The sequence below is a fragment of the Temnothorax nylanderi genome, unplaced genomic scaffold (assembly GCF_030848795.1).
Source record: "Temnothorax nylanderi isolate EJ_2023f unplaced genomic scaffold, tnyl_v1.0 TNYL_tig0004_pilon, whole genome shotgun sequence".
NCBI lineage: Eukaryota > Metazoa > Arthropoda > Insecta > Hymenoptera > Formicidae > Temnothorax > Temnothorax nylanderi.
In genome coordinates, this window is record NW_027249066.1 from 668,211 (window position 1) to 694,709 (window position 26,499).

At 35.7% G+C, this 26,499-nt stretch overlaps 3 protein-coding genes across 7 annotated transcripts; all 3 read right to left on the reverse strand.

Moving 5' to 3' along the window:
* Positions 1 to 1,164: 1,164 nt before the first annotated feature.
* Positions 1,165 to 4,431, reverse strand: LOC139773241 (uncharacterized). Its single transcript, XM_071707545.1, has 5 exons — positions 3,457 to 4,431; positions 2,659 to 2,733; positions 2,377 to 2,463; positions 1,939 to 2,296; positions 1,165 to 1,771 (listed from the first exon to the last, which is right to left on the reverse strand). Exons 1-5 carry the CDS (start codon positions 3,511 to 3,513, stop codon positions 1,449 to 1,451), a joined length of 900 nt encoding a protein of 299 aa, XP_071563646.1. The 5' UTR covers positions 3,514 to 4,431; the 3' UTR covers positions 1,165 to 1,448.
* LOC139773232 (uncharacterized) lies at positions 4,233 to 11,799 on the reverse strand. Of its 2 annotated transcripts, none has more exons than XM_071707526.1 (4): positions 11,651 to 11,799; positions 5,818 to 6,426; positions 4,681 to 4,992; positions 4,233 to 4,570 (listed from the first exon to the last, which is right to left on the reverse strand). In XM_071707526.1, the coding sequence occupies exons 2-4, from the start codon at positions 6,424 to 6,426 to the stop codon at positions 4,484 to 4,486; spliced, it is 1,008 nt and encodes a 335-aa protein (XP_071563627.1). In that variant the 5' UTR covers positions 11,651 to 11,799; the 3' UTR covers positions 4,233 to 4,483. The 2 variants fall into 2 exon arrangements, with proteins under 2 accessions (XP_071563627.1, XP_071563636.1); XM_071707535.1 differs by lacking the exon at positions 11,651 to 11,799 and adding an exon at positions 11,139 to 11,219.
* A 1,197-nt stretch (positions 11,800 to 12,996) lies between these two features.
* Positions 12,997 to 24,835, reverse strand: LOC139773245 (uncharacterized). Of its 4 annotated transcripts, none has more exons than XM_071707568.1 (7): positions 24,300 to 24,835; positions 19,708 to 19,856; positions 17,970 to 18,089; positions 17,387 to 17,684; positions 16,882 to 17,135; positions 14,590 to 14,721; positions 12,997 to 14,296 (listed from the first exon to the last, which is right to left on the reverse strand). In XM_071707568.1, exons 2-7 carry the CDS (start codon positions 19,816 to 19,818, stop codon positions 14,198 to 14,200), a joined length of 1,014 nt encoding a protein of 337 aa, XP_071563669.1. In that variant the 5' UTR covers positions 19,819 to 19,856; positions 24,300 to 24,835; the 3' UTR covers positions 12,997 to 14,197. The 4 variants fall into 4 exon arrangements, with proteins under 4 accessions (XP_071563669.1, XP_071563661.1, XP_071563679.1 ...); XM_071707560.1 differs by lacking the exon at positions 24,300 to 24,835 and adding an exon at positions 20,705 to 20,840; XM_071707578.1 differs by lacking the exon at positions 24,300 to 24,835 and adding an exon at positions 20,763 to 20,823.
* Between the last annotated feature and the right edge of the window lie 1,664 nt (positions 24,836 to 26,499).

The window sequence follows — 26,499 nt, forward strand, 5'->3', positions numbered from 1 at the left end:
TAATCTTTGGTTAAAATATTATAATGTTCAGTCAAACATACATACAGAATTCTTCTCTTTATTGATAAAATATTTTGTTTAAATACAAATATCTTTATATAATATTTGTATAGTATAATAATGCGTATTAATTTTATGATTTTTTTAAATTTCAATTGTTTGAGTGATTTAAATATCATATTTAAAATTTAATTGTTTTTATTAATAATTTTTATATTAAATTTGTATATATAATACAATTTATATAAAATAAATATTTAAAAAATAAAAATGTTGCAATAAATTGCATTTAAAGACAAAGTAATTCTTATATGCATTTTATACATTGTATTTAATATTAAATACTGTTGTTGTAGTAATTAAAATACATTTATGTAAACTGCTATATTTTTATAAACATGAAATTTGTTATACCGTATATATTTAAAAGACACAGTTAAAGAATAAAATAAATGTAGAAGAAATCACGCATGTCTCCAGCGACGTTCATAAACACGTGCGACACACGAGTCTTGCATTACGACGCAGAAATAGAGTGAGTGGTCGAAGGTCAAGGATCGATTTCCCATGTTGCGTATAGGTATATTCCACGCTAAGTCGTATTTATATCAATTAGGATTTCTAATGAAGCATTGTTTTATCGCGACAGTAGAGTAAAGTTGAATATGAGATTGCGTTAGTGTCTGTACACTGAATACGTTATGTATAGGTACATATCATTCAAGTTCATTCGCGTTTATCTCAAAGACTCTCGAAAAATTCTTGCAATCGATTAGCAGAAATCATAATAGAGTTTTTTGCACCTTTTTTTCGCTGCATTCATATGTAAACCGTCATCCGATTGTTAAACAAGGTAAGCTTTATACATTCGTGATATTACATATGAGTCACCGGTCACAATCACTTTACAAATAATTAAGTTATTTGGTATACAATTTATACGGTTAAAATCAATATCTATTAATCTCTTGATATTGAAAAAAATAAAGACTTGTTTTTTTACCAGTAGACGCACTAAATATTATCTATAGAGACCTAATTTTTATAGAAAATCAGTAAATTTTCTAAAAAATTTATAATACACATTTTATGGTTTATAAATTTAAATAAAACAAAAAGTATGAAAACTCTATAGTTAAAAATATAAAAAAAAATTTATAGATATAATGTACAAACAGGTCGTAATTTTTATATATTTTAAGCTTGAAAAAACAATTACTTATGACTACACAATGTTACATTGATAATTATATATTATTATTTTAATTAACTATATAAAATATTTGCTATGTTAATTTAATAGCTTTAATTAAGTACATTGTTTTAGAGTTTCTTATGGTAAGGATGAGTAGGTACTACAAAAAATATGCAGAGCGATGCAAAATTGGCGAGTACTTATAATCAAGAATAAACATCTAATATTATTTCATTATTGCATATTTACATCATTACTGCACAAATGCCACTCTCCCATTTCTCGGAGCGATTTTATTTTCTAACGGAGGATCATCGTATTCGCGCATCGGCTTATTTCTAATATTCGCGATTTTATTCTGCGGATTCACGTCATCGCTCGGATACTTGGAAACTTTCTGCCTCTTCTCCTTAGGAGCGATTTTATTCTCGACTTTGACAGAGGCGCTAGAAGGCCGTCGTATTCCATTGAAACTGCCGAATCCAGCGGTCAGACCGTGCCAGGAGAAAGATGAGTCTTCGTTAACGTCCTCATGGACCTCGTAGTTATGTTGCGGGCGATTTCCCAAAAATCCCCCTTTGGCAAACAATACGCAAACAATACGTTTAATTCTATTTACTACACTATTAACATTTACATTCACATTTTATATTACTTATCTATCTATATTAAGAGTATCCTAATCGATAGCTTTCAGAAATAATATATTCTTTCCTTAAAAACGAGTCAGAGAAAATAGTCACCATGAATTCCATGACCGTGAAGACCATGACCAATCTTATGGCCTCTCTTATGACCGTGAAGTCCATGGATGCCACCCAATCCAGAATGATGCCCGAGAAGTCCACCAGCGTGTCCACCAACGAGAAGATCGCTCAATGCATTTAATCCAAGCGGGTCATTGTAATGATGCCTGACAGTTCTCTTCAATTGCTGCTGCAGCAATCGCTGGTTTTGAATTTCCTCTTTTCGCTTTCTTTTCTGCTCCTTTATAGCCAAGATCCATTCTCTCTTCGCTTGATTATTTTCCGAATTTTGTTGCCGTTGCTCCCTTGCAGTTTTCACGAGTGTGCCGACAGCTTCTAGAGTTGAGACGGGGATCTGTAAATAATTTTCTTGATTATAGAAAATAATTAAGTACACTTTGAATATAAATACGAAAAAATTAATATATACATGACCTTAAAAATATTGTCTATTGCCTGCATATTTTCTGGCGAAATAACTTGAGCGGCGGAGGCGGTTTGTTTGATTGCTGTGATCGGAATCTGCAAGATAAAAAATCTATTTCTAAAACAAACGCTCAATTCGATAACAGCGAATATTTCTTCCTTTCTTCAATTTTAAAGTTTATCAAATTGTACTTTTAATAAAGGGATTTTATACTTTATTGTTTAATTGAATATTTAATTGGTTAGTCAGTATATATTTATTGGATAAAAAGACCTTGCTACGATGCTTACGTTAAAAATGTCATCTATCAGCTGACCACTTGGTGCGGATGCAGCTTGATGTTGTATTCTGCTGTTTGAAACGCCCTGAAATACATATAGAAAAAGCTAATTTCTCTTCCTTATGCGACAACGAAAAAGTACTTTGGACAAGTTGTCTCTCATGTTCTTTGCCTATAAGGTAAGTGAAACCTATGTGCAGACTGTATTGAAATTTCTTCCATGAAATATTAACATACATACGATAAGTACGACCCACGCTTAACTCGCTATCGCGGATGGATATATAGGTCCATACGTTACACGCACTAATACGGGTCCAATATCTAGTGTTTATCGCAGCTTTCACTTTGTGCGAATTAAAAATGTTGAATAATCTTCGCCAATTATTGGAAAGGTTAATTCGATGTTACCGCGATTCTCTTCGCTCAGTTCTTAAGAGCGAGATAAACTATATAATCTGTTAAAACACTAGAACACTTTGTTGTAGAAGCTTTTATACAAAGTAAATTTGAATTTTGAATTTTAAATCTTGAATTTTAAATCTTGAAAATAAGCAGAAATTGTAATAATAATATCAAGAGCAATTATAATTCTCGAAGTAGAAATAATATTGGCATTTTAATGATTATTCAAGCAGTGTTATACGGAGAATTAAATCTCATTTGTAAAATTTAGATGCTAAGGGAGGTATTAAGTTTGTCATCTCTAATCTTTAAAAAACTACACTACATAGCTTAAACTTTAAAATCTTTGGCATTTAAATTTCATTTTCCTTTACTTTATCTATAGTATCTTTTATTAACTTACGCCATACGTGTCGCTTAGAAGAAGAAGAAAACTCAAAAAGCCGTAGCACCAAAACATCCTTCTGACACTCCGCGAAGCAGATCGCGTGCTTATGGCTGGCTCCTGCGAGTTTTAACGCAGATCGACGCAGGTACGATTGGATCGTGGATCCGCTTCGTCGATCTATAAGGGCTGCCACGAGATCCCACACGAATCGTCGACCAATCCGGTTTTAAGAACTTGCGGATTCGCGCCGATTTCCTCGGACGAAGAAGGTGCTTTCTACTTATCGCAATCCTGCCACACCAGTCGCGTGATCTCCGGATCATTTCGTCTTCTTTCACACCGACCGATTATTCGAATAAATTATCCGCTCCTTTTTCTTTATCTTACACTCACGAAACTTTTCGGCGTGGGTTAAGAGTCGTAAACGGTTGTGTAAGTCGATAATGTCGGAGATATGAAACGATGAACATTCACCCATGATGTAATCGCTCTCAGAGCGCTCGGGCCTTTCAGTCCTAATTTCGGCAGTTCTATTCGACGTTGTAATTTGGTGAATAGGTCACTTTGAAAAGACTTGAAAACAGCCGAGCCAAAAGTAGCAGAAATTGCTTTGTCATTATTGTTACCTTGACACATTCAACATCAACTTGTGGAAGAATCATTTAATAATTTAATTTAAACGACAATGTAGAAATGAAGAAATATTGTGTGTGCATCTTATCTACTTATTATATCTAATGAATGTATTTAGAATGAAATGTGCAATGAATTTGAATGAAGAGAAACATAAATATCTTTGCATAAATCTATTTCCTCTACTTGAAAACTGGGCTATTGTATAAATATTAAATGCAGATATTATTAAAAATTTAAATACTATTTTCAGAGGCTGATAAAACTCTTTAGCTAAATTAAAAAATTTAGCCTTATTAATAGCCTTATTAATATAAATAGATTACTATATTATATACAGTTTGGAACTTTTTGGCCTTAACGTTTATTTCACCATCTATTTAATTCTTCTTCGCTGTCTTCGTTACGTTTAAAAAGCGTTTGGGTTATCCTGCAGAAAACTGCCTACTTGATTCCCGAGATCCTTTTGAAATTCCCTTACATTTACGTCTGATTGCTGAAAGATCAATTTATTGAGACTATAATAAAGATTATTAAACAATTAATAGTTCGATAAGATATGTTCAAAGGAAAATAATGAAAGAAACGAATATAATGAAGACTCACATTCAGGGCATCCTGCCATTCGATATTGAAGAGCCTTACTAAACCACGCAAATTTCTTCTAATCAAATTTTGCAAGTTGGTTGGCGTGAGTCTGAAAGGTGCCTGCGTGGTCGAAGTTGTCGTCGTTGCGTTAACACCTGCCACGTCGCTGGACGTGTTATCTTGATCAATCGACGGTGCGATTGTTGTTGTCGCATCGGCAGCTATCAACGGATGACTACTGACTGACCGTAGTGTAGTCGGATCCGGTTCGATGCTTTGATTAATGATATTACTAATTTGTTGGATCGCCGATCGCGTATCGTTGTACGTCTGAAATGAAACGGAACATCAGTCGACCGCAGAGAAACTTCCACTTTCTCTTACGGCTTAAAGCTCGAGATAAGAACATCTGTTTTCAATATTTTGTTAATCAATAAGAAAAAATAAAATTAGTTAACGTCTGTTGAAAAAAAAATCGCTCGCTATATCGCAGATATTCTGTAGATATTTTTACGATTCTGACAGGTAATTTAACAACGTCTATAAATTAAGTTTCGCAATTAATATATGTCACAGAATATATATCGCATCTTTAGAAGAATACTGTCACAATTTTCAGGAGAGAGAAAAAACAAATTTAATTCAATTTTTTGAATTGTGAGATAACTAACGCAATTGCAATTACGATATTTTGCTATAATGAAACTTATACTCTTTCTTGAAAAGGTCTGGTGTGATTTGTCAATTTATTTATGACACTATTAAACCAGCGACCGCAACATAACCGGTTTAGAAGAATAACGACACTTCTATCCCGTGTAGCGGATTTCGCATGTGACTTGTGACACTATTGGGTGATGCTTTTCATTTAGCGACACAAGTCGACGCAAGCGTTATATATATTCTGTCTTTTTTCAACATCTAGTGAACAACAAAGATAGAGTGACGTTTGTGTCGACTTGTGTCGTTAACTGGAAAGCACTCATTATAGCACGTAGGTAACATTTTAGACATACTTTTTATATATAGGTTTAACTCAAAATCGAAATTTTTTAGTTGTGACAGTACGCTTCTAGAAGTGCGATATATATATATATATATACTTCATATATATATATATATATATAATGTATTATATATATATATTTTTTTTACCTCAAAAGTAAGTCTTGCCAGGGTCCAGAAGAATCCCGGCCGACGCCTGCGAACTTGCCTGACAACTCTTTTCGTCTCTTCAGAGATGTTCATTTCCGTAATGATTCCATCTTCAACTGTGTTCTTTTCGATGTCATTCTCCTCGGACAACATTTTGTCTAACATGTTCATTTTCTTCATAATTTCCTCGTCTATTTCTCGAGTCTTTTCGCGCTCCAATCGCGCAGCGCTTTCTTCTTTAGGAGTTCCTCGATTTTCAGCAGACTGAGAATAATAATACGATCTGTATACTTCTCCTAGCTGGTTTTCCGGCATGGATCTTGCCGCATTTAGTTTCACATTGCCTTCCGAATGACGCTCCTTCAAAGGTATTCGAGACTGCACTGAATTATACTTAGGATGATAAACGTTGTACTGTGGAGGTTTTGGGATATTAGGCTGAAACTGTTCTTCCAAAGAAACTGGTTCTGGTTGTGTTAGTCGAAATCGGTTATACACGGGGTCGATTTCGTAAGAAACCCAATCTGACCTTTCAGCTCCGCTATAAAATGGGATGATCAGGCAGAGGAGCAGCCATCTGGCTGCAAAGGAATTGATCGATATGGACATCTGCAAAAAAGAAAATATTCGTGAGATTAAGAATACATATTAAAGAAAATTAACAAGGAAAACAAATTATTGACGAAGAAATTGAGATGTTTAAATTTGTAAAAGAAAATCTTCAGAAAACTGTGTAAATTATAGAAATATTTGCAAAAATAGAGGATAGTTGTTCAATTACACATTTGTCGAACGTTAATATAATATAATAAAAATAAGTTATTACGTATATTAAATATTACGTATAAAGAATATGTCATAACAGACATGAAGTTCTAAAACTGCATTTCACGGGACCGAAGAAACATCACGCAGTGAGAGTTGAACGATGACTGTGATGCACGAAAAAGAACCTGCAGTTATTACGTAAATCGACTGTCATCATTTAGAGAAATAAGGAAAGGAAAGGTTCGCCGAAGGAAAACCACAACAGGAAAATTGTAAATTATAATTTGAGGAACGAAACGCTTGTAACTGCTACGATCCATTACTCATTAAATTAATTATGTAACTTGTCATATTTTTTGGAAAAAAACGTACCTCGATCAGTACTTACAATTTGGTTAAAAAAACGTTTAATTTTTAATTTGTAAATAAGGATTTCTTCTGGCTGTCCGTAATTTATTAAATAATTTATTAAAATAATCTGTCTTCAAGCAATGAATTTATACTTGTTGACTTACATTGACAGCAATGGCTTCTAAATCCAGACACACGTTCTAAAATGTTTCTTCTCTTCGAGCGCACGTACATTTCTTCAATAACTATTCAATCACTCAGCATTCTACCTTCTTCGACATTCATAAGCTGACTGCTTTAAAGTGCCTCTCAAAACGATATTAATTTCAAATCTTTACGCAAGAGAGTCTCGATTCCGAAACCTTTTCCGCTGGATAATCTATGCGTCACTCATGGTTTGCGGCAACAAAACGGCAGTTTCTATCGTTCCTTCACGCACGATCGTTCGGAAAATTGCTTCCCTTCGACCTAACACGGCGATCGCGATGTATAACTGTTAGCTGGTCGATGGCCCTCGCCGTTGATCGAACCTGACTACCGGAAAATACCGGCGATTCGCTCCCGCGAGGATCGTTCGAAGATTTCGACGATCCATTTCGAACCTCTTCGTAGTACGTGACACGAACGCGTAACGCGTGCACCGAATTAATGGTGGGCCTTAACGTGCCTGTGGTGAAACAATGAAGCCCGATGAATATCCGATGTTTTAACGCTGTCGAAAATTCGGGACTTCTAGCGTTTCACTTTATAGATGATCGATGCTTTATTGACAGCAGGAAATTGCTTAACGTATATGAGATATTCGCGAAAAATTATTAGTTAATTATTTTACGACACGGTTATTGAATAATATTAATCGAGCGTCCACGGTGACTGATTACGTTGCGGTAATTTCTGAAGCGATTCTGGCGCTGCAGTATCTTGAACACTACACATGCCATCCACACAGGCCCAAGTAAACTTTGTAAGACTTTCTACTTCCATGAAGTATAATATATCGCACGAAGATTTCTATCGATTGCGAAAATGCAAGCGTACGTGAAACGATTTAAGTGGATCACTTATATCGTGCTCGGCCAGCCGCCTTATTGGGCACAATCGAGTTTTAACGAACCACGTACTATTTTTAGATGCGACAAATTTCACCTTTCCCGCATTCCACGATCTTCTTTGTATGAAGGAACGACGTAGAGAAACAAAGGAACATGGATTTTATTATCTAAGAAAACCAAGATTTTAAAATTGATTAGAAATACATGGTGTGCCAGAATTTGCAGTCTTAACTTTGACATTCCCAATATATAATTGTAACACCATAAATTGTAACACCAAACTTTATCAAACAAAAATTTTTATTGAAAGTTTACCGGAGATTAACAAAGAAAGATGATTGTTAGTATCTTCGTGAAGATTTGCTTGCAAAAAGTTCTCAAAAGTAATTTACGCATTGACACTTTTACCAAAGAAAAACTATCACAAACTTATAAAATCTATAATTAAAATTACAATCACGAGTTATATGGAACACGCTGCACGTTAACGCTGATTCAATTTTTTGTCTGGCACATAAAGATTGACAAATCGGTAGATATATTCCTTTTTTATTACACAGTAGCACGATATTAGGACACTAAAATCTGTCACGATTACTGGCCACGCCATGGCCTGTCCGGAGATCAGTAACCGCGATACTTAGCCGTCCTTGCCTTCGAAAACCTGCCTGAGGTTCAGGTCCACGTGGACTACAGTGCGAAACGACTTCCATCTTTCACTTTCACTCTTCGTAATCACACACGTAATCGAGATCGGTTCCGTTATACGTGCCAGTATGTATTTTTTATGGTAATGGTATGAGTTTAAGGAAAGATTAGGTAAGCAATGCATCATTGTCATGATGTACAATCTCTTCCTTTATCGTTTCTTTTACAAGCATTAATTGTCAATAAATATTAAATAAATTAACTCTTTATACTTTAACATTTAACATTACATATCTTAACAATTGAGAAATAAAGAGATATATTCGTCAAATTAATTAAAATTTTAAAAAAATTTAATATTTTTTAGTAAAATGTGTCAATAAAAATTGCGTATGCCACGTGATTGCATCCTTACAGTAATTTTTTTTTTACATTTAGGCCGGTTTCGTTGATATGTCATTAAATTTGCGTGACACGCTCTGATTACTAGGTTCACTTATCGTTAATTAACTCGCTGCGAATGGCGTGCGTATAAATGACACAAGTTTGTTTGCACTGAAACGTTCCTTCGCTATCCAAATAATAAATCCAAATTACATAAAATAATGATAATGAACTTTTGCGAAATTTTCTTTTGCATAACATAAAGGAAAAATGTTGTGAAAATCGCGAAAAATCTTAAATGTTATTTATATTTAGCAATTGACCAAATATACTGTGCAACGCAGTGAGAAAATAATTGTACTCGAGCGTCAGATCTTTTCACTATGAATTTATTCGGTTTGACACGAAATTCAATTTGAAAACGTATAGATGGAATTTCACGTGGTTACGTACGTAACGTACATATATCTCTTTTCGTACGTTTGGCTTACGTAAGAAAATGTCAGTACTTCCCTGGTATGTGTCTATGTCAATACTTATCTATCGCTTTGCGTGTCTGTGCATGCCTCTACTTATTTACCGTCTGTATTTATAGCGCAATTGTGATCTAATGCCCTAATGCGGAATAAGACAAGACTTGGTAATTGTTTGCTGTGAAATAATTTCTATTTCCTTATTACATCCCATGCTTAACAATTAAATAATTATTTGCGATATAAAAAGATTTCCTTGAGAGTCGTCCGAATTATACCGTATATCGAGTGCTGCTTAAAGTTACAACTTAAAATAACGAATTTAAAATTAGGCAAGTAAAATGGCATGTTACTGATCGCGGTAGAAAAAAAAATAACCTTATAAGATAAATTATTACAGCTAATTAAAATTAATGACAATGTACAGACGAGATGTGAAGATACCGTCTCGCGTCTTAATAAATTGCTACATTATAAGTTACAGTCGCGTGTAAGCTGCGCCTACGTGTTAAAGACCTCTCTATAAAAACTTGGCCTTGACCGGACGGTCATTAGCTTATAATTGGACGCAGTTCTGCAATGCGGAACCAAGTCCAAAACCGGACTTTTTCGCTAGTGCAAATTTCGCGAAACATCGGACATAAAATTCTGCGCCAACAATTTCTCAAATATAATAATCGAACTATAGTCCTTCTCGAATACAATTCCATTTGTTACATGCGTTTTTTTTATGTACGTTTTCTTTTCACGTGTTATATGTGTTTTCTAAAATGTGTTTTACGCAATTGGCAGGTTCTTGTGTCTCCAGGGGACAGCACGTTACAGATAAGAGTTGGGTTAATTATTTTTGCATAATGTACAACAGGCCTTTACGCTCATTTTGCAATACAGAATTAAACATTGAAAATGGCGTTTGATTCCTTATTAACAGAACTGCATCCAATTGTATTTTATTGAAGATTGTAATTAGTAGACAATAGAATTTTGAAATATTTCACATAATGCAATCCAGGTAGAACAGAAAATTACAATAAAGTCAAAATGACGTCAAGATAATGGTAAAATAATCAGAAAGGTAAAATGATCAGAAATCGTCATTTTGTCGTCATTTTGACATCATTTTTACTTTATTGTGACTTGCTTATTGTAACTATTGTTCTACCTGGGAAGATTCGAGATTTCACATTTAAAACGCAGGAGAAAAAGAATTTTAATTTGCAATTTAAAATTAAAATTTAGCAACACTATCGTATAAAAATACTATTTTTCTATAATAATTACAAAAAATTTTATTAATTTTAAAATTGACTTTGATAAGTATTTTGAATTCGAAGAAGGCTCGTCTGAGATTTTTTACCTGTAGACTCTTTAACTATCAGTTTTTATTTCATGTTTATCTTGAAAAAAATATGTCTTTGATGCTTATAAAAACTTATATAAGACAGTCTGCAAAACTATTATTATGTTACGTTGTATTATTACAATAATTATTCTCTTCTACATATGTCGGCACAATTATTGCAATATAATGCTGTTATTTGAGCAAATTATTCGATAATATCACTGTTTGATCGAACATTGTTCTCACTCATGAAATCATCGTTAAAAAATGATTAGATTCTAGTATATTTCCAAGTAAACTTACATTTTTGTTTGTAAAGAGCAAACCTCAGAGATGCGAACTTCACGACAATCACTACATCAATCGTTAACTGATTGCTCATGTTTCTTACCCGTACCCATGTCGCGCAGAAATGCAAAATATAAAAAAAAGCATAACGTGCAATTTGTTCACACGCAAGCGCGGTACTTATATATTGCGTGATAAGTATATTAGACAATTTGTTTTATCGGTCTTATGTATCTTATTTGACGAATATGAAGCAATATTTCCGTTTGGAAACAGGCATGAAAAGGAAAAAAAAGGAAAAACATTCGTCGAGATTAATAAATCATAAGCCGGTGTGGCTAATTCCGGTTTCACAATTTTTGATACAGAAACAGTCACTTTGCAGCTCGGAAAATTTTGTAGAAAAGCGTAATTCGTACTGAATAAAAATTGTATCTTGAATTATAATTTAAATGCAATTTAGAATTCGATATTTGATGCAAAAAGAAGATATAATATATTTATGAATATAATTAAACCTATCTTACCTTTTTGTTGAGCAGATATTATCTTTGTTAGGAGATTGTTAGTGCTTCCGTGCTATTATTATATCACACCGATGTTTATATCACACGTTCTTTCTCGTGTCATCTACGCTAAGCGCAGTAGATGAAGTGAAAAGTGCATCTTGCCGGACGACGGAGCTAATACTACTGAGATGATTTCTCTCCGTCTCTCGATACCTCGAATCGGTCTCGAAGGTCGTCAACATTTTTCCCCATATGTCTTACGTGTTCTCCGTGTAAACGGAACAAATTAACGAAATTCTTCAGCGGTTCCGCTATTGCACAAACAAAATGTCGCAGAGAACGTTCGGTAGAAGGAGCGACGTTGAACTTTCAGCGTTGTCATTTTGATAATTAGAAAATTATCGTAATTAAATAATTACAATTAAATAACATCTGTGAATATTCGATTATCAAATTTTTTAAATATATGTTTAGGTTTTTTATATATTTAAATTTTTTTTAAATTTATATTATAATTAACAATTCTTTACGTCTTTAATTTAATGTTATACAATATTACTATTTATAAAATAATTATGTATTATAATACTTATTTATGTCGTATTTTAATTTTGCTAAGATATTATACGCTATATTTTTGTTATTTAGAATAGCGCTTATGTATGAGATGCAAATAATACGTCAGAGTTACACGAGTTGCAACAACAAATTAAGATTCTGAGGAAGTTCCCCTAATTCTTGCTTATTTTGTTTTATTTTATGTTTTATTTGTCACGATTATTCAGAATATAAATATTTGTATAATAGTTGTATAAATAAAATTTATGAGAATTAAAAGGTATTAAATGTGAAATATATGACATATACCATTTTCGTGCGGCACGTGTTACGTAAATTACGTATGCGTTGCGTTGATTATTTATTTAAATTGCATGGATTATTTAAATACGTCGCGCTATCGTCGCTTGTTTGTTAAAATCCTTGAATCTTTTTACCTACGTTCTTCTTTATTGTGGCATATGTCGCAATTTTCTCTCGAACTTTGCACGCCACGGTTTATTTTCGCACTATGCTATACGTCCTCATTAATTTCCTCGTCAAAAGGATATAATCCTGCAACAGGTCGCCGATCTAAGAATTACGCAAAATGCTTTTGCCTTTAGTCTGATGTCGTCACATAGAATGCATGTAAATAATAAATAATATACAATCGAATAAGATACAAGCCGTTTTCGGTCTAAGCTTAGATCTTTAGGCAGCTCAATATTAAAATTCGATTGTGTATCATAGCGGTCTTGTTTTCTCTTATTAAATAAATAATATAAATACATAAAAGTTTAAAGGAATATTCATCAAACGCAGGCTTTTCCTAATTTAATTATTTAATTTTATTAATGCGTATCTATATAGTAATTAATCTTCTAGTACATCACAACAACAAAGTACAAATAATGTTTCAATTAACACATGTTTCGGTAATTTAATTTAAAGAAATAAATGTATTATTTCGTCGATAATAGTATCATTATTGCTTAACATACACGAGGACTTTGCTTTGCAAAGCGTTACATCTACTTCAAGTGTCCTCGTTATGTGAATGGCAAAATGTTACATGGTCGCGTTGTCGTTGTCACTAGATGCGACCCTCTGACCACTTGATCTTGTACGATACGCGCGGTTGTCTATAGGTAAATCATTAAGTATTATGAAATACACGTTATTAATGCGAATTTTTTATGCCATCTGCTTGTTGCGTAATAAACTATTAGCATTATAAATAGTAGTATAAAATATTAATAAATAAGAAGTTGCCATCTCGTCGCACAATCACACCCAAGTAATATATCATCATAAAATAAAAAGTCTAACGTAACAATATTTTCTTATTATGTGAATTATTATGGCAATATATTAAGTGACAAACTAATAAATAAGAAATACTCTAAAGATTTTTTATATTTGTTTAAGAATAATTGTAAGGTAATTGCGAAATAAAACTTGTTTTATGACATGTAAATCAGTTTGATTGTCGCTCTTTTCATGTTTCTTATTTTATCGTGCTTTGTAACACGCTAATTAATTAAAATCTGACTAAATTGTTTCTAAAATATGTTTATCTATACATTTAATTCGTATACGTACATATTTATATATAAATATCTATATTCTCTATGTATTTTAATATATATCTACGCTTTTAGTAATTAAAAGCGTATCTTCGACTTACGACGCCAATTTTCGAGTCATTTAAAAAAATAATTAAGCAAATAACAAGTATGCAAAAATAGGAAATGAAATATGAGGCAAAAATATGGCGTCATAAGTAACAATTATCAGACAACGGCAGCGAAGAAATCTCCATGAATAGTAGTGCAATTCTATTTTATCTAAATCTCGGATCTGAGATAGTCTACGATCAACAGAGCTTTGGAATAGCTTTCACAACTTCTGACCAACGATATCTATCCAGAAAACATGATCCGAAGTTGTGGAACGTTTCCTAACGAGAAACGGCGATCGTTGAGCAATTCATTCGTAGTAGTACAAGAATAAAAATGGAACTCTTTATTTGGGTTTATCCGATGGTAGACCCTTTATGGCGAATGTACCGCGGAAGAACGGCTTGAAGATTTCTAACAACGTCTCCGTTCGACGGGCTGAGTTCTGAAAAAATGTATAAGCATTCGTTAAAAATAACGGAGATTAGTAGTTTCGCCTCTATCGAAAATGCATAAATTGCTTTTCGTTTCTTTTCTTAACGGATATAGATCTAGCGAGGTGAGTCAAGGGCGATTCGAACATGCTAATCGATTAGGCTGTGCCAGAAAAATATTTCATCATAATGACAGAAAAGAAGTCTATAATTAGACTCGCGCGTTAGCGGAAAGCAATCATTGACTAATCACTATATCCCCTATTAGTATGCGTTGCATTTAATATATGTGCATTGTACTTACTAGGATTACGCTGTTTAGCACTTTGCTAACGTTTGTTATTAGGGTGAAGCCAGTGCCGAATGCGCTTGACGGTATATCCAAGGCCACCCTATTCCTGTCGAACACGGGGGTATCCTCCGTAGTAATGCTTCTCTGCAAATACATACAATCAGATACTTTGCTGTTGCTTCATTGCATGTGTCTTCACTTATTAGAATAGCGATAATAGAGCATCACGTGGGAAAATGTAGGAGTGAAAGTATATATGAATTCCGTTTGTATAATTATATTTATAATATTTTTATTTGTAGTTTTAATAAAAATAAAAAAGTACTCTTAAACGTGAATCACTAGTACCATAATTATGTACATATATTTATTGTATTTACAATTTTATTCCATATTTATTCAGATATACGTAAAATAAAATTCTTTATAATTAGATAGCAATTATATATTTACATAAAAACACTTTGTTTTTATAGAAAGATAATTATGTGAGCGATACTTCAAAGAGATGGCAATGAAAATTATTCTCAACCTCAATTACGAGAAATCATTAATCATTAATCTCCAATCATTAAAAAAAAAATAGATTAAGAGATATCAGAATAAATGTATGTAAAGATAAATTCTACAGGTAGGATAATAAGGAATGGGAAAGGATACATTAGAGAGACTGCATGATGATCTGTAACTCGCTGCATATGGTAGACAAAAATATAATTGTAAGTTTATTTGACATCAACATATTATATCACACCATCATCACCGTCCTATATTAATTTCTTTTTACGTGTCATGGAGTATCTGAATGCATTATTTACATTGTTTTACACATATCAAATAGTCCACGAGTTCGTTCTCGTTCCTCTCGCTCTTAAATTATTTACAGCTTTCACGGCGGCGAATTGATTGACGCCGCTAGTTCTTCTACAATTTATATTAAACATAGCGTAGTCCACACGATTCGGCCGGAAGGGTTGATTCGTCAGGAGAGCGTTTCCTGGAGAATTTCGTTTTTTCCTCTTTCCTTTCTTTTTTCGAATTCTTTAAATAGGGCTTTTTTATGAGAGAGAGAGAAGGGCTTCTAGAGTGTGAGAAAGGAGGTTCTGCCGATTTTCAGCCCAGCTAAAAACAGAAATTCACATTCCGTTGTTACATGGAACGCCCACATATTCTCTCTTCCATTGAGAGTGAAATCCGCTAGACGTCCGTCCCATTTTCTCGTGGTGTGTTTAAACGTTCGTTCGTTGTCTGTCGCTTTTTTTTCCAAAGGGGGTTTCTTCTCGCAAACGTCGCCGGTCGCTGGTCCAGGGCACTAAAGTCCGCAGTCAAACGTTCCCTTTCCGCATCCCATCGGCATCCCGTTTTATCCCGCCCGCCTTTAAGCCGCTTAATACGCCGCTTGTGGTGGCGTATAATCGTACTGTTTGTGTACAATACTTGTTTTAATGGTATATACATATAAGATTGGAAGGCCTTGTTCTCGTGAAGGCGCTTTCCGAGGTTAAAAGGGAGTTATCTCGGCAGCATCGATTAGCCGGAGGTTCAATGAAGCGTGTCAACGGGACTAGCGAAGCAGGTTCTTTTTTGTATTCAATTAGGTTACTTATAATGGTGCCATTTCAAGGCACGGAGAAAGGTTGTCAAAGCAAGTACAATGGCAGATTATAGAAACAGCATTCAGTGTTACAGTGTTGATTGTTATAAAAAAATTAAAGCTCTACCAGAATTAGTAACTTTATTAAATGTATCACATTTTTCTAATGAAATGAAAAATTAGTAAGTAATGTGTATTGGGAAACAATTAATGGCCATAATTATGAAATGAATAGATAAATATACAAAAGTCTTGATGAAAAAGCTTGTAAAGAAGTAAAGAAATGCATTTATGACATGATAATGAATTCTAATTGAAATGTAAAGAAAATACTTAGAAACATGCGGTTACCAGGAATTTCTCTCCTTATCGTACAGCGATGTTTATCATTGCAAATAGCGATAGCCTTACAACCAACGTCGCAAATACAGTCACCCTCGTCCGAGTTTGTTAAGTAAATACTGTTCACCGAACAATTTCTAGGAAAACCGTATTATCCGTCGTGTTATCCGTATATTTCGAGGTAGTACACCGCTTTCTTACGAAGACGCATATTCCAGCAGAGACAGCTTGCATTACATATCAGACAGACAACAGGCGACATATATGGGAGTATAGAAAAGTATAAAAAGTATTTTAAAAAGTATTTAAAAAAAAGAAATTCACAGTTTAACAGAGATAAAGGTAAAATTAACTTATTGTGATCGTACCCCTGCTAGATTGCCGAAAGCTCCGAGATTGATCCCAGCGCCGGCGCTCACACCGCCCGCGCCGCCATTAGTTCCGCTATGAGAATCGCTTCCAGGGCTACCACTGCTACCGCCGCTTAAACCGCCTAAGCCGCCGCTTAAACTGCCTAAACCGCCGCTACTTTGGCTCAGGCTCGATAAAGAGCCGATCTTCTGAGTCAAGAGATTCCCGATAAAGGCCGATCCGGAGGATCCTCCACTAGCGTCTCCATGTCCTACAGGCGAAACAGTCAAAAGTGACGTAAAACGGTGACAATAAAAATAAATGCTATTTCAAAAAAGCGTATTTACATAAATCAATGATGAAATACTAATTGTTTTAAGTTTTACAAATAATTTCTTTTCGCCAGAAATCTGATCCCTGAATATTCCTACTGGTTTTGAAATTTCTCTTTTATCCATGAAAGATTTCTGCTTAAAAACTGATTGAAGAAACAAATTGGAAAATTCCTCGCAATCCACGTACCTGCACCGCCGCCCGCACCGCCGGAAAGACCGCCGGAAAGCGAGCTTAATGGCGCGATTTTCGAAGCTAGAGCTTTCGAGATGCCAGCGGAGGCACCCGAGAAGAATGTCGTCGCACTGTTTATAATGGGCCCAATGCTACCTGTCGCAGCCTGAATCTTCTGAGATACTAATTTGCTGAGGAACTCCGATGTGGCCGAATGCTTGTTGTCGATTCCAAAAACAGCGTTTTTCGCTTTGTTAGATTCATCGAGAACTGAGAGTGCTTTTGTTTTCGAGTCTAGGAAGGAATCCACTTTCTACAAAGATATACATTTGTTAAAGTAACAGTAATGATATTATGTATAAAAATTTTTAAAGTAGAAATGTAGTAATAGTAAAAGCAAATGTATATTGAGTTTAGAAGAGATTTTGTTACAGTTCAAGCGCGGTCTCAATTAAATGTGTGTGTACAATTACCAGTTATAGCCTTCACAAGATATTTTTTATAATTTATGTTATAACTATAATTTAGATTATATTATAACTTGCTGTATACAAGAACAGTACAGATTTTACGAAGAAAATTAGCTAATTATTCTTACGTCAAACACAAAGTTAATGATGCCGTTCGATACTCCAAGCTTGATGCCAATCTTTCTCTTGTCTCTATCGCCTCTTTCACCATCATCAGCTGCCGCCTCATCAGCTTCGACTACGAGAACCTATGTGGATCATAAAATTAAGCTTCTTTAAGACTGTCAATTAAAAGAGATAGTATAAAGCAACAAATTAAAGCTAAAATTCATAATTAAGAAAGAAAAGAGATCGATGATGAAATGCGTTATTACAGAAAGAAGTTTTCTTCATACGAATTTTATGAAAATTGCATTACGTCTTTATTTGTTAGTCAAATATTATCTATTTTGTCATAACATTATCAACCTGCACTATAATGTTTGCACGGAATATCTGCAATATGTCTGGCAGAAAATGGAAAATTATTACAATTGCTTCGCGCGATATTTATGTAGTTTTCTAAAACTATAATTTCGTACGTGCATGCAACCCTGTTATGCAATATGCTGCTTTCGTTGGAAGAACGAGGTCGATATGTGTTATGTTATGGGTATTGCTCGAGCGGAATTACACCGCGGTTACATTAACGCGTGATCATGAACAATGATAACGTTGCTTATTGACCGATGCGCGTATAACGACGTTTCGAAGGAATTTCGTTACATCCGTGCATCCGTTTCTAGCCGTGTTCGAACTCGTACAGGTAGCGCCGACTACTTTCACTCTTGACTCGTTCTCCGAGATCATGTTTCTCTCTCGTTCGTATATCCCTTGTCCTCTGTTTCCCTTTTCTCTCTCTTTTTCTCTCATTTACCGTTTAATGTATAGCGGAGTTTAACTAACGTAATACGTTTAGTTATCTTTCTTTAGTTAGTCTTCTTATCTTGGGATATCTTCCTTTAGTCTTCCTCTCGACTTACAACGACGAATAAATTTTCTTCTTTCATAATAATCTTGGTTGCTTAATCCGTTCAGATTAAATATTACAGTATAAATATAAATTTATTTTCTAAAATTGAAGATAGTCCCTTGCTAAGAAGAAAAAAAAAAGAAAGTTGCGACATAAGATGAAGAGTATACTTTCCCCTGAATTAACCTAGTAGATAGATATTTATATAAGCTACGAGATTTGGCGCTGACCCAGATACCTCTCGTTTGCATACTTCCTAATCGGTTAACGAAGAATTATCAGATGGACAATTTTTGCGACAGCTGCTTTCACTTTCGTTACTAAGCGTTAAACTTGTCTTTTTGTTTTTCCGGTAATGTGTTTCGAGGTGTTCACTAGGCCGAGTGAAGGTATAAGCACATTTAATCGATGCGTTGCGCTTTAGGAGGGAAAGGACGGACGCAAACGTCGCGTGATCGTCAAATTCGCGATAGATCGTCAAATTCTTGTTTAGTTTACTCTTTCGGAGTCGCTCGTATCAAAAATTCGTTTACGCTTTCCGTGTCTCAACTTTTCAAGAACCTCTAACTAAGGACGCGCGCGATGGCACTGTAAAACTCCACTCTCGATATAAGAGATCGACAATAGCTCTCCGCAAGTACTTCAGCATTCAAATCACTTCATTAAAGCGAGGTGCGTGATTGCAGAGCTCTCCTTCCATTTCATTCTCTTACTTTCTAAAAAATTCGTCCCTCCTGATAACTTTCTTGACACATACACGACTAGAAATCAGAAAACATTTAATATCTAGATGTGTAACACATGTTGTCGCTTCGGCACTTTAAACGTAGGAAAAAATAAATTAAAGAACTTACTTCGTTCAGCGGACTAAGGTCTTCTTCCGCTTCCTTCTTATCCTCGACAGGACTGCAATTGACAATGGCGACGGCCAAAAACAGTCCGCAGAATGCACATAACACTCGCATTGTGTCTTCTTCACGTGGTTGGTCTGTTGCGATTCAGTCTGCGTGAATAAAAAAGCTGTCTGACGAGGCGGCAGGATATTCCCGGTAGTAATAAAATCGAAAGTAAATGTTGAATGTTCGAAGTGAAAGGGGGCCTAAACGAACTTGGGAGCAATTAAAAATTAATTTTTAGCCAAACCGACCCAACTTTGTAAACAATCTATAATTATTGGTGATAAAAATTCCGTGCAATAAATTCAGTGAAATAAAAAAGAATTAAATGCGGGCAAATCGTGTTATGTAAATGTGATTATGCAAATCGAATTTTCTATTTTCGATAAATATTTTTTTAAAAAGCTTATTCAAACCGTAACAACGTTAGAGAAGATTTATCTTTTGTAATAATAGAGAAAAACATTACAAGAGGTAAAGAACAATTTTTAAGAACTTGGAATAAAGTCGAGATTTATAAAGGCGTTTGATAACAAGCAGCTGTCAATTAGCTAACTATTATACACTATTATAGATGTAAAAGAGTTGACCAAATAATATGCCGCAATTTTAAATAACAAAGCGACTGGATTAGTAACAAGCAGCTTTCGACTTAACCGTCAAATTACAAGCATAAAATGATTGGCTGACTAATACGCTGTAATTTATAAGAACGGATAAGTGATTAGATCGTATAATAATTGCTTAAGTACACAATAGAAGAGAGGAAATAAATGAAAAAAGCATAGAAGAAAAAGAACTGTCACTTGACACGTGTTCGATTGTATGTCAACTTGTTCAAATCAAACGGATTCTCTTTCTAGATAGAATAGGAAAATCAATGAGATCTTAGCGAACGTCAGTCACGTGGCGGTCAAAGCAGAACGTATGTGAAGGGATTGCGTGGTGGACTTACGAGCGTGCCGGTGCGGCGAGCGAGTGCGTACGAGCGAGCGAATGCGTGAGTTGTGTACCTGGCGGAGTGCGAGGCTCGTTTGAGGACCACGGTGAAGGAGGTCCCGATGTCTTACGGAGTCGAAGGGGAAACGAAGGCGAGCATGTGTGCCCCTTCGAGAATCGAGAATCGTTCACCGCGCCGGCGAGCCTCGCCTCCCGCAGGTGGGGCGCTCTCCAATTCACTCCATTCGCGAAACCCGCTCAGCAGCCGACATCATCCAAAGCGCTCGCCAATGAGACACCCTCCTTCCACTTTTCTGTCGCGGTCGCTTAGCTAATATTTCAGCTTGCGAAGTATACTGAATTACCGATACTTACAATTAGTATTTAACGAAAGAAAAATCCTCGTCTCGAAAAAAAATCACTTTTTGACATAATCATTATGTAAACAGAATTATAGGATGTGCCAGTTTGAAAGTACCTCACTTTCGAACGTGTTTCTTTTGTTGTGTTAAAAGTAAACAATAATTTAGTGACCGATCCCAGCGTCACGCCTCGCGCGTAAGTAACAATAAAGTCTGAGAAATCAGAAATTACCATATTACTGCATGATTTCCCTGATTATCATCTTTCCCTAAAGTGATAAAAGAACTTTAAATAAATATGGGAACACTACGTAATTTTTAGTATTGTTTAGCAGCATGCTATGTAAGTCAATAGAATGCATAATTCAGTAATACACGGTTTTAAGATTAATAACTACAAAAAAAAAAACGACTAAAAAATCACCATTGATATTATAATTCCTATACAGTTGTGTGAATACAAGAACTTGCATGTGTAATATGCGTATTGGTGTTGTTATTGCGTGATTTTAAAGCTTGATGATTTACGTTCAAACTTTCGCAAGCCATTTTGAAATTATCTCACACAAAATTGGAGAATTTAGTTTACGTAAGAAATAGTTTCTCCAAATTGGAACCATTTATCTTCGTTATTTTGCATGTTGCAAAAATACGTCTGGCACGTCAAGTGCTATAAAACTACGAATAAAAGAGATGATGCATTACTTACGATATTTGCATCACGTCATAACGTTTAATAATTTGCCAACAAAAGTTGGGAAACTGGAACAATTACTTGAGGGAATCTCACCTCACTTTGTTAGTTTAACATCATATTAATTATTTCTATCTTTACAATCGCTAATTATCGTTATACGCAGCTGTAGATTTCTTTGGTAATTATCGTGCTCACTGGTTTGCTCCTAAGAGTTAATCAAGATGAACTCTCCTTTCGCCTTGACCATAATCTAAAAGGTAGCGTTTTGATTTTAAACGCGCTTTGAAAAATGCAGCATGTAATAATTGGTGAACATTAGTCACTGAACGTCTCCCGTGTTCGTTGCGGATATTTTCTCTTTTTAATCGCGAAAGAGAAATAGATAGAAGATATATAGATTCATTTATATTGCGTATATAATTCGCAATAATAATCTCTAAGCCAGTTGCCGCTTAATTGGAAGGAGCAAGAACTTTTAAATTAGACTCAATAAAACTCGTAGTTACATTATATTTAACCGTTACATCGTTTTCGACACTCTAAACTTAATTGAAGGCTAATCAAATATAATTTCTTTGCGATATTTTCTGAGCGATATATAATGATTGAATAACACGAAAAATCCAAGGTATCGGAATTCTATGCCCGAACACTTGTTAAAAAAAAGCATCACGAAGAATTTGGAGATATGCGCCTTTAGAATGCACTTAGAAGATTGCGTTTATAACACCGTGAGTTAAAACAGCTATAAACTATTCTATACACACAGGTTCTGCATCGATAACCGTTAATTGTTTTAGGCCAATTGCTCAATGGATTCCTTTCGTCGCTATTTAAGATCGCCATTTGTATGCCCTGCACGATGATGAAATCAGGTCTTCAAAAATGGACTAGAACAATGCAATTTCTCACAGTTGAATGTCGTAATAATAATCCAGCTTTAAAATAAAGAATCGCAACTAAAAATTTATATCAAATTAAGTAACAATAATTACAATAAAATTGTTTATCCGATAAATACACGGATATCTCAGATACAATCCGTAGCGATTAAAAGAAAAATATTAAATCGCTCTTCAACTGGAATATTTTCGGATAATCGAGCGTTCGAGAGTATCCGATTGAAATCAATTATTTTGTGATGTGCTACAGAGCTTTATCGGCGTCTAAGTAGTAAGACTATTCTGTGGTCAGACTGTCCAGCCTGCACTCGTGAAGTGGCGCCACGCGGCGAACACGCGCCCAGACGGATACGGCATCTCAACCGCAACCGAAGAAACATCGAGTGACTTTCCAATGAAAGAGAGAGTAACGCACTTCGATAATCCTCCTCCTGCGGGAGGAAAGTAAAAAGAGGAGCAGAAATCCCACGCTCACTCGGGGCCCACATTAAAGTCCAGCTTACGTAAAACCACCACACGTGGTCCGACTCATTCCCCAAAAAGTGGATCGAAATTATTTACATCGGCGCCTTTCCGGAAGCGTAATCGATGGACGTAACGATTGCCGATCCCTCGTTTTCTGAAATTTTATTTCTCGAATTTCTCTCGGAACTCACCGCGGCAGAAAAAATTCTACAAAAAAAAAAGGTTCAAACTAGGACAATTGCCGAGAGGTAAAAGGAGATAATAGCAGTATCCTTGTGTGCGCAATTTTTTTTTCTACGCGTAATTAATACATATATCCTCGGATCTGTGTAAGATCCAGGATACGATTGTAATAGTATTAGATACATGTTAAATATTGCATCAAACGGTCTAGTGATGTCGCATACGAATGAGAAAAAAAAGGTAACTTACGCCATACGTAAACGCGCGCGTTCAACAACAATGTACATATATTTCAGCAGCAGTGTTAACATGTTGCAACCGTTTACATGTACATACGCACATTTATTGACGCATTTAACATTTTGCGATCGTCTTCTGCGTTTTATTGGCAGAAGAGTGCATAGTACAAATTTCAAGCTGTGTTCTAGGAATAGCTGTTCGGAGTCACGATTACGAGTTACGAAAAGACGAGAGTCCAAATGCACGTGAACGTTGACTTTCGCGACGTCTCTCTTGTCACGTTTGTTAAGATTCTTCTTAATTAACGTTAAATTTACAATATTTAATGCGATAAATATGCGTATATAAGAGGCGGCTAAATTTCACGTTTAATTACATTCGCCAAACCTGACTTTTTCTCATCGAACCGTGATTTATCTCACCATCAATGGCCGTGTAGATTTCTAATTTTCACTCATCTTATAAATTAATCAAAAGAATTTACATTTGCTTATCCAATCAGCTGATGAAAATTATTTCGCAATAAATTGAAATACATATAAAATAAAGCATGTCTTGCGAAATTGAATTTAAGTGAACGTCACAAAGATGGCATTAATGCAGATTTCATCAACGCCTGCTACAAAATAAGAACGTTCAGATACATATTTATTACTGAGTATATATTGTACTGTTTAATTAACTTCACAGTTTACTTCCCTTTCAATAATTGTTTATTAATTCGTTTCGTTCTATATACGTCTGACTCGCAATTCCATCTACCTTCGTACGCCCACAGAGTCGCTTCCTTCTCGCAGGCAGCAATTTTCGATTCCCCGCCGAGCCCAAAACCGCAAGATACACTCGTGAAACTGTCGCAACGGTTCACTGGTGACGTGCACCGCTCGATGGTGTCACCTGCGATCGGCTCCGGGCGATCGATCACACACGTAACCGCGACCTTTGCCGCGAACACGTCCTCTCGATCATCGAACGCGATGCGAAGGTGGGCGAAGTGGGCGTCGTCGTGGGAGAGAAACTTCCGAAACGCGAAACGCCGCGAGGGCCGCTTGTTCGCGACGCGACGCGGCCGATCGATCGAAACTTTGATACGCGGCTGCCGACTATCCGGCGGAACGAAGGCGAGGAGCGGCCACGCGTTCGCCGTTCGCGAAGAAAGTTGCAACGGGGAAATTGGCCGCATGAAACGAACGCGTCACCGCTGCACCGTGGCGACGACGCGAACGACGATGACGAAGGTGGGCGAGGAGATTTACGGCGAAGGCGATTTCCGCGTCGCGTGACGCGCGCGTGCGACAGACCTGTCGCACATTCGTAGACCGATGATAGGATTGGATCAATTGGCTCATCAAGCGGAAGTAGATCTCGGCGCGAAGTGGTCATTATCTGGAATTTCCACAGGACAATCTTGTCCGTATCTCTGACGGTGACGTATGTTTGTTTCTCAGAAGCTATATGACGAGGCACATTACGCTCGGGGAATACTAAACGAAAGTATTTTATGGGAATTTTGTAGACGCTCACTCTCGAGTGAAATGTAGAGAAGAAAGTAGAAATGTTATGTAAAAATGTTATGCTCTTGAAGAGCGTGCTTATTACTCTATTCTACGAAGTGCTAATAAGATGATATAACGAGCAAATTATAATAAGTAGGATTATATCCTCGTGTTTACGCAATACTTTTACATTATGCAATTTTTTTAACAAACGTGTCACCTCATTTTTTAGATCCGTCATTCCAGGAAACGGCTCTTCCTTTATCGTGGATAAATTGCTTTAAAATACATCAAACAGATACGCGCCATTTATGGGTGTAATAAATATCGCTGCATTTTACATGTAAAACAGCGATAATTTATTTCATGGGTTTTACGTAACAGCGGCAGCACGTGTTCGGGTCGTCCGTCCGTCCGTGCGTGCGTGAACGTTTGTTCGCGAGCGAGCGCTCGATGACGCGACGGCGGCCGTTGTTCAATCTCGGTCGTGCAACCCGAATAAATATCGTTCTTTACTTTCTCCGACGACCGGCTATGCCTACAAAACTTCCTCTACTGCCGTCGCCAGCCGTATCGGGCATGCACTGAGAAATTTATTATAATGGACATGAAGTGTCTCACGCAGTCCACGCGCGCGAGAACGGGAGTAAAAGTCCATCGCATTTATCTTGCAAACGCGTCTGCCTTCGTTCTTCCGTCAGCTTCGACTTTCTCATTTTAAAGAAACTCGATCGATTACTCATTTTTGGCGGTTAATGACACAATAACGCGTTGCGATGATACTTAAGTTTTGACATAATGGCGTAGATTAGATCTATTTTTATTAAATAATATACGGATACGCCGGGCCGAGGAGAGAGAGTCCATGTCGCACGTTTTGCTCCGGAAGTTCATTTCATAACATACGTTTGAACAAGGCGCATTAAGCGAGGTGAGAGTGCATGACGGAGATTCAATCTCGACCATTTTCTACTTTGTGCAAGAAACGAGTGCAGTCAGCAGTAAAACAGATATGCAGCTAATAGCGATAAAAAGATAATAATCGAAATGCGCAATGCAGATAATAGCGGGGTTTCGATCAGATTTTTAGATCATCATGCTGTTGTGGAAATTTACTGAGATTTGCGTAATCTATATACATGGGGACAAGATATATTACCTACCGTTTTGTAACTAAAGCGATAATTTTAACATATCTTCGACGCGCAACACGTCGGGTTCCGTGTATTATCGTAAATTAATACAGGGCGATTCAAAAGGTTACTATCAAACTTAAGGGGTCAAAATAGAACAACTTTCAATTATAGAAACCTATGTTCTCCGAAGTAATCCTGAGTCAGTACAAGCCTTTGAATGTATGGAACTCAGATAATGTGAAATAATCGTAATTTGCTACTCCTCCACTAGCTTTATTTTGTTCTTATTAAGGTTTTATTAAGAGTTACGTGAGATATCCCTGAGATATT

Bases quoted from the DNA above. Each gene is read 5' to 3' on its own strand.
- LOC139773241 (XM_071707545.1), bottom strand. From the start codon at position 3,513: ATGTTTTGGTGCTACGGCTTTTTGAGTTTTCTTCTTCTTCTAAGCGAC. The intron at 2,734-3,456 runs GTAAGTTAATAA...TATGTATTTCAG, and splicing joins TTCTAAGCGACACGTATGGC to GGCGTTTCAAACAGCAGAAT. The intron at 1,772-1,938 runs GTGACTATTTTC...TGTTTGCCAAAG, and splicing joins TCACGGTCATGGAATTCATG to GGGGATTTTTGGGAAATCGC.
- LOC139773232 (XM_071707526.1), bottom strand. From the start codon at position 6,426: ATGTCCATATCGATCAATTCCTTTGCAGCCAGATGGCTGCTCCTCTGC. The intron at 4,993-5,817 runs GTAAAAAAAATA...GTTTCATTTCAG, and splicing joins TGGCAAGACTTACTTTTGAG to ACGTACAACGATACGCGATC. The intron at 4,571-4,680 runs GTGAGTCTTCAT...TTGATCTTTCAG, and splicing joins AATGGCAGGATGCCCTGAAT to CAATCAGACGTAAATGTAAG.
- LOC139773245 (XM_071707568.1), bottom strand. From the start codon at position 19,818: ATGCGAGTGTTATGTGCATTCTGCGGACTGTTTTTGGCCGTCGCCATT. The intron at 17,136-17,386 runs GTACGTGGATTG...TTTCGCCTGTAG, and splicing joins CGGTGCGGGCGGCGGTGCAG to GACATGGAGACGCTAGTGGA. The intron at 14,297-14,589 runs GTAAGTACAATG...ACATTTTTTCAG, and splicing joins TGCTAAACAGCGTAATCCTA to AACTCAGCCCGTCGAACGGA.